At 40.7% G+C, this 12,500-nt stretch overlaps 2 protein-coding genes across 4 annotated transcripts in view; one reads left to right on the forward strand and one right to left on the reverse strand.

The window, feature by feature from the left end:
* The window catches only part of LOC138041059 (plexin domain-containing protein 1-like), a 170,497-nt gene that overhangs the window by 47,053 nt on the left and 110,944 nt on the right, over positions 1-12,500 (reverse strand). The window lies entirely within an intron of this gene.
* LOC138041248 (uncharacterized) overlaps positions 1-12,500 on the forward strand; it is a 61,031-nt gene that overhangs the window by 6,052 nt on the left and 42,479 nt on the right. The window contains exons 3-4 of the mRNA XM_068887023.1: positions 506-1,104; positions 5,887-5,897. Coding sequence (XP_068743124.1) covers positions 539-1,104; positions 5,887-5,897 — 577 coding nt within the window. The 5' untranslated portion in view covers positions 506-538. The remainder of the gene's footprint in view (positions 1-505; positions 1,105-5,886; positions 5,898-12,500) is intronic.

The following is a 12,500-nucleotide window of genomic DNA, read 5'->3' on the forward strand; positions in this document are numbered from 1 at the left end:
TTGATTCTATTTAATGGTCTTGTGAGAATTCAGCGTTAGCCTTGGTATCTTATCATGACCGTTGACAACCGATGATCTCATAAATGCTCAATTCATGTTGAATCTGGAAAAAAAACCTCACAGGAAGATACAATTTATGAATGTCTGGATAAGATTCCAGTGGGTTAGAAATTCTGCATGGGACGATTGTGTGCCTTGTCACTCAGTACTGCTTTTCTGCAATGGCATACGTCTTCGAAGTTTTGTAGTCACTTGTAAATCAAGGCTGTTCATTTTATAAGTATAAGTCAAAGGTAATTGTTGAACAGCCAAATACAGGCATTCATTTGATCCTTGATTTCTTAGCTTACTCGTATATGTAGCGGTAAATCATAGGCACTGTAGTTACATTCCTCAGGTAAAGATAATGGTTGGTTGATAATTTTTTATCATTAATCAGACTCTGATGAACACTGGAAACCAATTAGGCATTCGATTAATTATTCTATTTTTCTTTTCCGTGCAGATACAATATGAGAAATCATTAGTTTGGATTACAATGGCCACATCTGGTCCTCTGGCGAGCTCTGAGGACAAGACAAATGGAGCTAAGCTCAGTAGACTTCTTATCGATGGTGGAACAACTGTACTGAGAAATGTTTTTGACAATCATCACCCTCCTGCAAACTTAGCAGCTGATCTTAATGCATGTTATTCCATCCTTAACAAGCTTTTACGTAGAAGAATTCTCAATGGTCACCAGTGGGACAAGCTCTTCCCTGGTGGTGGAGTTGCTCCGGATTCCAACACCTTTGATATAACTCTGCTTTTCCTCCTTCTGACCAACATTTGTGGACTTACCCCTCCCCACACAGGATGGCATTGCAAGCCACCCCCAAGTGACACCTCTCATGAGGCAAACCTTGCTCGCATTAAGTTTTTCCGTAATCAAGTGTATGGGCATGTGACAACCACTGGTGTCGATGCACCAACGTTCAATACTCTGTGGAAGGAAATTAGTGTCGTTTTAGTGTCTCTTGGGTTTAGTCAGGCAGAGATTGATCGATTAAAGGCAGAGCAATGTGGAGAGAAGGATTATCTTGACGTTTTACGGGACTGGGCAGAAAGGGAAGCGGATCTCAAGACTCAACTTCATGACATGCGTCAGCTTCAGACCACAGTCAAACACAATGTCGAGGAAAACAAATCTATCCTTAAAGACTTGCGAATCCAGCAGTCAACAACCCAAGGAATTGTTGAGGAAGGCAATTTCATGATTGAAGACATACATCAAATTGTTACTGAAATCCATGAGACACATCACAACACCAATCAGGAGGATAAAATCCGAAAGAAACTTGCAAGGGTTGACACCCAACACGATGTCACAGATTATGGAAAGAGATACTTAGAAGGAACCCGTGAGTCTTTCTTTGCTGAAATCAACAGGTGGTTGGATGATGCAAGCTCTCCAAATCGTGTCTTGGTGCTCAGTGGAAATGCAGGGATGGGGAAATCTGTCATCGCTGCTGAGATGTGCAGAAGAATGCAAGAAGCTGGCAGATTGGCGGGGAGCCATTTTTGTCACCATGACAGAGCACGCCACAGGAATCCCAAGGTGATGATGCAGTCTTTAGCTTGTCACCTGTCATGCTGTATTCCAGAGTACAAGAAAGCTCTTGTGGAACAGTTCTCTGGAAATCTAGGTGTAGAGATCAACAACATGGAAGTGGTAGATCTCTTTTATTTGCTTTTTTTAGAACCTCTGAACATGGTAGCAGATCCAGGTTTTACATTTCTTGTGGTAATAGATGCCTTAGATGAAAGTCAATACCAAGGGCGAAATGAGCTTCTTGACGTGATATCCAGTTTGTTTAAGGATCTGCCACTTTGGCTTCGATTTTTTGTGACTACGCGACCTGAAGTTAACATTTGGGACAGCCTGAAAGATTTGCGTCCACTGCGACTGGAGCCAAAAGATGAAGACAACTTGAAGGACATTCGGTTTTACTTTGAACAGAGTCTAAGCGATTTATTACAAGTTGAAAGGCCCGAGCTTGTCTTAGATGATCTCGTGCAAAAGTCAGAGGGAGTTTTTCTGTGTGCCCAGTTTTTGGTAGATTTTATAAGGGCTAAGTGTCCAATCGTTCTTACCTTGGAACAACTGGAGAAGACCCTTCCGTCGGGCATCTCGTCTGTTTACCAGTCGTATTTCCAACGGTTGGAACAAGACTTGTTTAAGGAACTGAACATAACAGAAGAGCAATTTCTTTGTTTTCTGAGTGCAATTGCAGCTGCAAGGGAACCACTGCCGTTGGGTTTTGTTCCTAAATTGTTGTGCACGAAGTCGTCGTCCTTGAGTGTTATGCGAAAGGTGAGCAAAGCCATTGCCATTGTGTCATCACTCCTTCCATTTTCACGATAACCTTATTCATTTCTTTCATAAATCAGTCAAGGACTGGTTGACAGACAAGTCACGCTACGAGCAGCACATTTTCAGCGTGGAGGAAATGGAAGGCCATAAGATCGTTTCTACTCTTTGTTCTAAGGAATTTGACGAGTTAAAGAGTAAAGGTGTTAGCAATTCGCAATCCTTTACTGGCACTTCAAGGTATGCCTTGGAACATGGTGTTCAGCACATGCTAGAGTTAGACCAGGACATGAGATCCTGCAGCATGGAACAAGTGATTGGAAACTATGTGTTATGTCCTGAGCTTTTGTATGCAAAGATTTGTGTGAACGTACATATCAGCAGCCACAGAAGATATCGTTTGTGCAATGAAACATGGTGGTTTGAAAACGATATCTACCGAGTGTCAAGAGACACTTTCGTCATTATTGATTGCTTTAAAGAAGCACCGCCAAACCTTAGAGTTATATCCGTTTACCATCTTTCAAAGTCTGTTGAACGAAGGAAGTAGTAAACTATCCTCTGACTCCCGCCAGCTACTGGAGACCAAGTATACCGATAGGCCTTACCTGGAGTTCTTAAGAAAAAATGACTCCCTAGGAGATGTTCAAGCTATGTTTTATTGTTTTTCACGGGTGGTTTGTTTCGATGTGTCCCCCAGCTTAGAATTCATGGTGTGTGAATGCTGCGATGGATCCATTCAGTTGTGGTCACTTGCTTCTGGTAACCTCAAATGGAAGCGTTATGTCAAACCAAAATACTATCATTCGGTATTTCCCCAATTCAGAGTCATCAATACCGATGATGCATACCAACCAGCAGATTTTGAAAGGTCATCCTTGTTAGGTTTTTACCGTTCAGTGGTGTTTCATCCCAGCAAGGATGTCATCTTGCCAGGGGGGCTAAGCCATTCGTTTTCCTTTAATGGGGACTTGGAGCCGCTTTTTCCTACCAGTAAGTGCAGTTTTTCTGTCTGTTCAATATGCGGCGACGAGATGTTAAGTGATTATCCACACGATGCAAAATGTCTTGTGGTGTGGAATCTAAACGATGGCAAGGAGATTAATCGTTTCAACAGAGATAAAAATATTTTATCTTTTGCGATGTCCCGAGATGGAAAGCTCGTGGCTGTTTCCCATTCAACGGGCTCAGTTTGTTTAGTTGACAGGGAAAGTGGTTTTTCAACTCTGGCAGAGGCATCTTTGGACTCTGTGTGTGGAATGATCAGATTCTCACCGGACAGTCGATTTCTTTTTTGTTTACGTGTAAAACGTGTTAACGTCAGATATTATCATTTAGGAGGCACTGAGAGGCTTTGTTTAGGAGTCACTGAGGGGCCTGAGCGTCACTATTCGATGGACGTTGTTGATGTTCCTAGTTGTAATTCCGTTGAGTTAGAATCCCATGGAATCGGTGGCTTTCTGTTAGGAGATCCTTTGAGTTTGCCAGATCTGGACATTTATTCTGTTGTAGTGCTTAATAGCCATTCTCTTTTAAGGAACCGCACGTCGGGCCGTTACATTGAAATGGTTTATCGGAATCCACCAACGAAGAACCCTGAATCCCGATATTTCGATTCTCTTCTATTCTCGTTAACCGGCGAGAGTGTTTATGCGAAAGTAACGGTTTGTAAGGGATCGGAGTACATACCGCAACGAATTATGGCTTATGACGTTTTAAACGGGGAAGTCAAGGGACAGAAAGAGTTAGAAGGACCTGATATGCGTAATTTTGTAGCTGTAAAACAAGGCATCTTGTGTGCAACGAAGGGCACTCTTGAACTGTGGAACTTTGATTTGTCAGTCTGCATGCGACGATGGATGTTTGGCGCGGATGCTCTCTTTTCTATTTCAGATGATCAAGTGGCATGCATAACATTTAAAAAGCGAGGTGGGGTCATTTTGGATGTTGTTGGTGGAGAGATTGTGGAAACATTTAAACTGCCGCCCGGGAAATTGCTTGCTTGGCACAAGGACCTCCAGCTGTTTGCCTCCACTGATGGTAGGGAAATTGAACTGAAGCAACTTGGTAAAACCGAACCGCGGTGGCGTTTCTTCCTGGGTCCAAGCTTTGGTCTTCTTGGTGTGATGGCATCATTTTCACCCAAGGGTCAATTTCTATTGATAGGTGAGAAGATCGTCGCGCGTAGTAAGTACGTTCTCGATACAATTTCTGGTAAAGTGCGTCTTAAATTGAGTGATGACTTCACTGGCTATTGTAAATTCATCAGTGACGAGGAGTGTGTTTCTCTGACGTCCCCTTACGCATCAGGCTCTCTCCTTCAGCTGTTCAGCGTAAGGTCTGGAGATCTTCTTGTTGCAATGGATGTCACTGTTTGGGACAAGCCGCCCTCCTGTTTAGCAACATTTCCTAGATCGAGTCTCATTGCCATTGGTTCAGGTCAAGGGTTAGAAATTATCAAAGTAAAATACCCGGGAGAAGAGACACTCAGCAGTGAGGCAAGAAAGTAAGTTTTTTTTAAATACACATAATCTTTTTTTATCACCTACGGGGCAAAATTACTGAATGCTGATTGGCTGAGACGCAGGGCATTTTTTCTTAATCACGAGGACAATTTTGGTAATCAAGAAGAGGGCATGATTACTTGATCCTGATTGGTTAACAGTTGCTCATCCAGAGCAAGTGAAGTTTCAAGAGAATCCTCTTCCAGAATAAACTTCTTTTTTGTGCACATATCAAATACATTTTAAACGCTATTTCTATTGACAGCAACGACTTATTGAATTGAACTTTAACCGAATGGGAGCGTGTTGATTCTCATTTGTCGCGGCACGGACGGGCTTTCCCCAACAACTTTGCCCTTTATGTGATAAACATGTAATCGCCATGTTCTCTCGTGCAATTAAGGATTAATTTCACTTGTATTTTCAAAGTTTTTCAAATCGCCCTCGTCATTTTGCGACTCGGGCAATTTTGTGAAAACTTTGAAAGTGCGCGTGAAGTTAATCCTTAATTGCTATCGGACCCATGCGATTACATGTTTATCACATAAAGGACAAAGTTATTGAGGAAAGCCCGTTCCGTGCCGCGACAAATACTGAAATTATCAAGGTAAAATACCCGGGATAGGAGACACTAAGCAGTGAGGGTAAAAAGTAAGGTACCATTTATTGTATAAAAGACAACCTTTTTTTAAATGCATGTAATATTTTAAATACTGTATCCACTATCGTGGCCAGCAGCACCATGAGCGAATACTGCTCGGTAAATGACCACACGACCCGCTGATATCACAAGATATTCTGTGTGTACTTCGAGCTTGCCCACATGAAGAGTATAAACCATTATCAGTCTATTGTGATTGCGTGGAAGTGTTTGTTATTCCCATATATGGTGATATGGGGGTAGGTACTTGGTGTATTTTGTCATTTAGTGGTTATCTATTGCACAAAATTATCTAAACACCGTAAAACCTTCAGGGTTAGGATTAGCGTTAGCGTTAGGGTTATAGGTTAGGGTAATATAATTACTGAACGTTTTATATCTTGTTTAAAAAAATTTGAAACAATAGAAAAAGAGACACCAAGTACCTGCCGATATGGGTGTGCATGACGGGGTTGAGTAGTTTGCTTGTGGGCTCATTCTCGCACCCCGTAATAGGGAGCTTACGAAACGACGACGCCGACGGCAACGACGACGCTACAAAACAATAGGTTTAGTGAGCAAAAACAATGGTTCTTCACGCTCTGCACGTGCTTGTTACATTTCGGTACATTTCTTTGCCGTCATCTCCTAAATGACGACGTGAAATGACCAAATTGAAGGTTCTGTGGAGGACCTTAGCACATGACGATGAATTTTCAGTTCTCTCTCTACGCTTCCAACTCACTCATACCAGTTTAATTCCTCGACAGTTACTACACATTTTTAACGCGAAACGACATGAAATAGTTTCGTAGTGATATGAATAACGCGAACTCGTATTTTAAAATGAAGTCCTCGTTGCCGTCGCCATCCTCGTTTCATAAGCTCCCTAATTATGGCGAAGGGCTCTGTATCCAATTTCCGCTCTTAATACTTAATGTCCGGTGGACAAGAGCCGCTAAAGTTGTTTTCAAATATTGCCCGCCCTGTTGATGGGTGAAACTCTTTTGAGTAAATCCGGTTCAAAACAGATATAAATCAGTTTAAAGCTAGGTGGACACAAAGTAACACCGATCTGGCGGTGAGGCCAGTGGTACCCTCGGCGTGCGCACAACGCTAGTAGGGAATTTAAGATCTACGACGCGACGGCAGCGAAAACGTCACAAATTATGCATATTTAATGAGCAAAAACAATAGCTTTGCACGCTCTGCGCGTGCATTTTTCATTTTTGTACATTTCTTTTACGTTTTCTGCAAATCTACGACGTGAAATTACCAATTCTAAAGTTTTTCAGAGAACGTGAACACAAGGCAGTGAATTTGAATTTTCTGTCGTACCTTCAACACCGCTTCTCCTAGTTCAGTTCCTGGAAAGTTACACTAGTTTTTAGAAGTTAGATAAGCCAACATACTGACGAAAAATATTAATCAACCTGAAGTTGGAATCTTAAATGACGTTTTCGTTACCGTCGCGTCGCAGATCTTAAACTCCCTAATATGACACCGGAGTGGCAGCCATGGACACCTGTTTCGACCTTGTTAGACTTCGTCACCATAGCATAGCTGTAATGACAGAGATAACGATGACAGCCTCTAGAGGGCCTGGATGGGGCCTTTTTTTTTAATATGTAAAGATCCTAGTTTGGCGAGAAGCAAGAAAACAAAAATGACATGTGACCGCCAACTGTTACGTTAAGCAAGGCGACGACGACGACGGATACGAGATCGTTGTCTAAAAACATTATTTCCCGTTATTGTAAAAATTTTTGCGATTACTCCAAGTAGCTCTACATGGAATGTGAATGTCAACATTTCAGAACTAAAATTGGTAAGAACGGTGTGGATGTTTAGAGAGACGTCCTCACGGTAACCTCGAATTTGATCAGTTCTTGTCGTTGTCATGGCTAGAACGGCGTAGAGATGTAGGGCGTTTTCCATTTACAAAAAAATTTCGATCGGGTGAAAAACATGTTCCATTTAACTCAGGTCCGCCGCCCAGTGATTGCGATTTTACGCGCCAAAATTTAAAAATGTGGCCGTGAATAGCGTGGAAGTGGTAAGACCTTTCAAAAGTTGTAAATGGAACACACATTTCCATCGGAAAGTTTCCAACGGGAAAACAGGACTACCTTTTCAGAAGTTCCGTTTATTCCGGAAATTTTCCAGTGGAACGAACCAAAAACGTGTGTTCCATTTACATCCCAACCGGAATTTCCGGAATTTCTTGGTAAATGGAAAAAGCCCGTACACACTCAAATGGAAAACCGCACCGTGCAGAGGTTTTGTTTTTCCTCATTAGAGCTGTTGTTTTGTGGCGTTCTGGTCCCTAGCATAGAGCGTTTTCACTCACGTGGCCAGCAGCCATATTGGATTACTGAAACAAAAGAAAGCAATTGCATTAAAATAGTGTTCAATTCCCGGAGGATTATTTTGGTACACCATCATGGCCGCCATTCCTTTGTTTGAAACATCAACATGGCCGCCGTGACGTCATGTGAAAACGCTCTATATGGAGGCCCGAATTGCTGACAACGGTGGGCAACTCTTTGCATTGTGGGAACGTTAACTGCGGGTTACAAGTTTACGAGTAGCGGGGCCACGAGTCACATTGTTACGATTTGACTCACCATACGGATATCTGTAGATAACAGGCAAAAAGTTGCGCGAAATCAAACAGGTTCCTTTGATTTTAGCAAAACGCAAATCTCAACTTGACGTTTGCCGTTGACCGCCAACGCGAATCTACATCACTCTTTTGCGCATGCGTTCGCTGAAAACAAAAGCAATAGGCAGAGTTTTAAGTCTATTAGGCTTAAGTTTTCTATTCGATTCCAAACTCTATTCTTAAAACGTGACCTTCTGTAAATCTGCCTAGTTTGATTAATTGAAATACAATAAAGGATTGATCGATGAGTTGATTAATTTGTTTGCCCGCAGGCGCAAGCTTCAGGAGTGAGTGTTGAGTCTTGTGAGCTGAAGAAACAAGGGCTGATGCGACCATTGGACAAGGTTTCCTGCATTTTCAGGACAAACACAAGTGAACTTTGTGAAGCTTGTATATATTCTTAACTGTGTCAGACTGGCAGAGCTGTACAATTTTTCTCGATTTGTAGTTGATGAGCATGAATTTTCAAACTTGCTTGTCATGACCTTTTGAGTAACTATAGCAGACTTTTAGCAGACGAAAGGTGCAACAGCACACACAACGTTGCTCGCATTGAGTATGTTACGGTGTTTTTTACGATATAGGTTGCTGTCGATTGGCGACGAAAGTCAATATATTACGATTGGAACTGTGGATAAATGTTTTTTTTTTATCAGTCAGGGTCTTTTTTGGTGCCTTGTGTAAATAAAGTTGTACTTTAAAATGTACGTTTCATCCTAAAATCTATTGCTATCTAATTCTTGTATGTGAAGTTTTGCCGTTGGAAACTTTGCAAGTGTTTTAAATGCGTTTTTCTCGAATGTGTAACCGGCCGGGTATGAAGTTACATTTATCTACATGTTTTAAAAATGTTAAGTTGAACACGGTTTTAAAGTGTTTTCTTTTTAACTCATGAATAATGAGTTTTGTCGACTACAAATTTAGCACAGATCAAACAATGAATTGAAAACTTACCCGAATCTCATGTAACAGCCAGTTCTACATTTTTCTGTGACTTATTTTCATTTTGTTAAGCCCAGGTTAATTAAACATGTCTTGTTGGTGTTAATGGCGTATTAGTTTGAAATTTATGACTTAGTTTTTTTCCTGTTCTTTATTTTTTTGTCCCTATTTTTTTCTAAGGTTGGCATGAGAGTTATTAAGCTCGAGCTCACGTCGTTTTGTTGTTTTTCATGTCACGCTTACGCGAAATAGATATAACTGTGAGAGTGGTATAATCTACTATGTTCATATAAAGGAAAGTTATATGTATTTCGCGCAAGCGTAAAATGAAAGAATAACATGTCGATTCTACCTGTTGTCACGGACCTGTTTAACACTTCTTTCTCGAGCGCATGTTTTCCAAAGGACAAGAAGAAGTGGTTGCGCATCCAAAGGAGGGAGACCATTGGGTTCTTAGTAATAAACGCCCCATCCTCTCTGGAACAATTGGCGTATGAACAGTTTGTGGAGTTTCTAACAACCAACAACATGCTCTCAAGTCATCAGGGCCCGGTTGTTCCAAAGCCGATTAACTTAATCCAGGATTACTTAAACTTTGGTTTCATTTTTTCAACTTTTTGGTGAAAGTTTCTTTCGCTTATTTTTGTTTTTCAAAATTGACTTCCTCTAATTCGCCGAATATCAGCGTTGAACAGCATTTGGGAGTAGAGAAATAAACTCCTTGGTAAATTTTTAATCTGGGATTAGCATTAATCGGTTTTTGAACAACCGGGCCCAGAGCGGTATAAGCAAAAGCCATTCAACTCAAACTTTAGGGATACTTTTCACCAGTCATCTATATAAGGCAATTGATGAGGGAAATGTGACCGCTGTGCTGATGTTGGACCTTATAGCAAGGGCTTTGACAGTATTGATCATCAGATACTGTTTGCGAAACTACGGAACCTCAATGTATCGGATTCAACTTTGACTTGTTTTCAAAGTTACCTGTCTGGCAAAAACGCGTGCAAATCTATAGCTCCCTCTCGAGTTCTCTTACGGTTAACCGTGGTGTACCACAGGGGTCAATACTTGGGCCCTTGCTTTCCAACCTGTACATCAATGCCTTACCATCAGTCTGCCACATTTGTAGCGTCGAATCTTATGTAGCCGATTCAAAGCTTTACATCTCACTTTCTAAAGAGGATGTTCATACAGGACTTGAAGACCTTCGACAGGATTTGAATCGAGTTGCTTCCTGGTGCTGCGAAAACCGACTCCTTATTAACCCTGATAAAACAAAGTTTTGTGCGCTTGGCTCCAAAAATATGCTGGCGCAAACATATATCCCGCCTTTAACAGTTTAAGGAAACGGACTGCTTGTTGTTGACTCAGTGAAAGACCTTGGTGTGATAGTAGATAAGCACTGAACCTTTCATGAGCACACCAGCACTTTGGCAAGTGAACTGAGAGGAAAACTAGCAATGATCAGCAGAATTCGTCACTTGTTTGATAAACCTACTCTTTTTGATTGTTTTAAACTCTCTCGGTTTTACTAAGGTATTTTATTGTTCATCCGTATGGGCAGGTACTAGTTAATCTAACATTTCTAAACTTCAACATGTTCGGAACTTTGCAGCCCGTTTGTCATCCGGGAAGAGGAAATATGAACACATAACACCTACTCTCAAAGAGTTGAAGCTGTTTTCAGTACAAGAGGCTTTTAGATTTCGAGAGGCCGTTCAGATGTACGAATGTATGAATAATCAGACACGTACTGGAGCTATTTGGTAAATGTGTTTCAGAAGAGGTCCCAGGTTCATAGCTATAACAATAGGGACACAAACGATCTTAATATTCCGAAGTGCCGCACAGCCCTTGCCCAAAAGTCGTTCCAGTATCGCGGCGCAGACAAGTACAATTCGTTGCTACGAGAGTTGCGCAATCTCTATAGTTTGAGTGCCTTTAAACGTAGTCTGAGAAGTCATCTCAGTAGTGACTGATTAGTTAATTGATCATTTCATATATTATTGATAGGTTTTTTACCTCAGTAGGTTATTAATTATTGTAAGTTAATTTTGTAGACCAGTATCGATTTATAGTTTAACATTGTGCGGAAGATCCCCGTACGGGAGCCCTAATAGAGTTATTTGTATATCATGTGTGACCTACAATAGGTTGTTTGTTTTAGTCCAAGTTAAAGTGATTTTATGTATTCCCTGACAGCCTCGATTGGCTCTGCTGTTTACGGGCAGAGGAGGACATCGTAATTGATTGCGTCCTTTATAATCGATTGTAATTGGAACTATAGTGTAATGATTGTAGTTGTAATAAAAGTTACTTCACCAGTAACGAGAGGAAACCCTGAATTTTTCAGGCTTTCCTTTCGTTACTGCTCAAGTAACGTTAATTAAATAGCTGCGATGATCAGCATCTTGACTTGATTCATCTCTCCGCATTAAATAGGCATCGCTTTCATATATATTAACTTTCGTCATATTTGTAATAATAATAAAGGTCTTGATAAAGGTAATATACACTACATTGGATTGACACTCTGATGATAGTTCCCTGTTTGATCCTGCGATTAATCGTATCTTTATCTAAGAGATTAAGCGATCCGCAGTCACCTGTGCAATTTTCAGGAGGACTTGTACTGATGACTCATTAAATCACTTATTATCTGTAGGGAAGATATCTGTTTACAAACATTGTTTTTGTTATTCAAAAGTGCCAACCACAGGAACAAAAGACTCTTTGTTTCGACAGCCAATCAGGCTCTTGGTTGCGCATTAATGACAATAGGTGACGTCAACAACATCATCGCTATTTAATTGACAGACGACCGAAAAGTTGAAATCGTAAATTGCAAGGCCTAGTCTGATACGACAAATATGTGCCCATATCCTAGCCTAGCTGCAGTTTGATGGATCAGTTTTTTCTCAATTGACTGAGCCGAGCTAATTTATGCAACAAAAGACTCCAAATAGACCAGTAGTAGCTATCGCTAAGTGCCAACCAGACAGTCAATATATAATACGTAGTTTGCAGATTTGTAACACAGTGCCATTTTTGAAACCCAATAGTAGTTGGCATTTTTATTTCAAAGTACTGCACTCAACTTACCTAAGTTAACCGTTTGATAGCGATGTTTCTCGTGACGTCACCAATCGTTATCGTTGAAACATTGACTTCTTTTCTTCCGTGGTTGGCAAATTTGAATATTAAAAGAAATAATAATAATAATAATAATAATAATAATAATTTTATTAACACCATTTTCACGAGGTGGCTATTCATCCGTTAATATCTAAGTAAAGTTAATTACAAATTAAAACAAACTTTGGAAAGGCTATGATAAAGCGCTAAATAATTAATATTTACAGTGAAAAAGAAAAAAATTATAATCTGGGGCTGTCT

Source organism: Montipora capricornis, chromosome 1, assembly GCF_036669925.1.
Source record: "Montipora capricornis isolate CH-2021 chromosome 1, ASM3666992v2, whole genome shotgun sequence".
Taxonomy (NCBI): Eukaryota; Metazoa; Cnidaria; class Anthozoa; order Scleractinia; family Acroporidae; genus Montipora; species Montipora capricornis.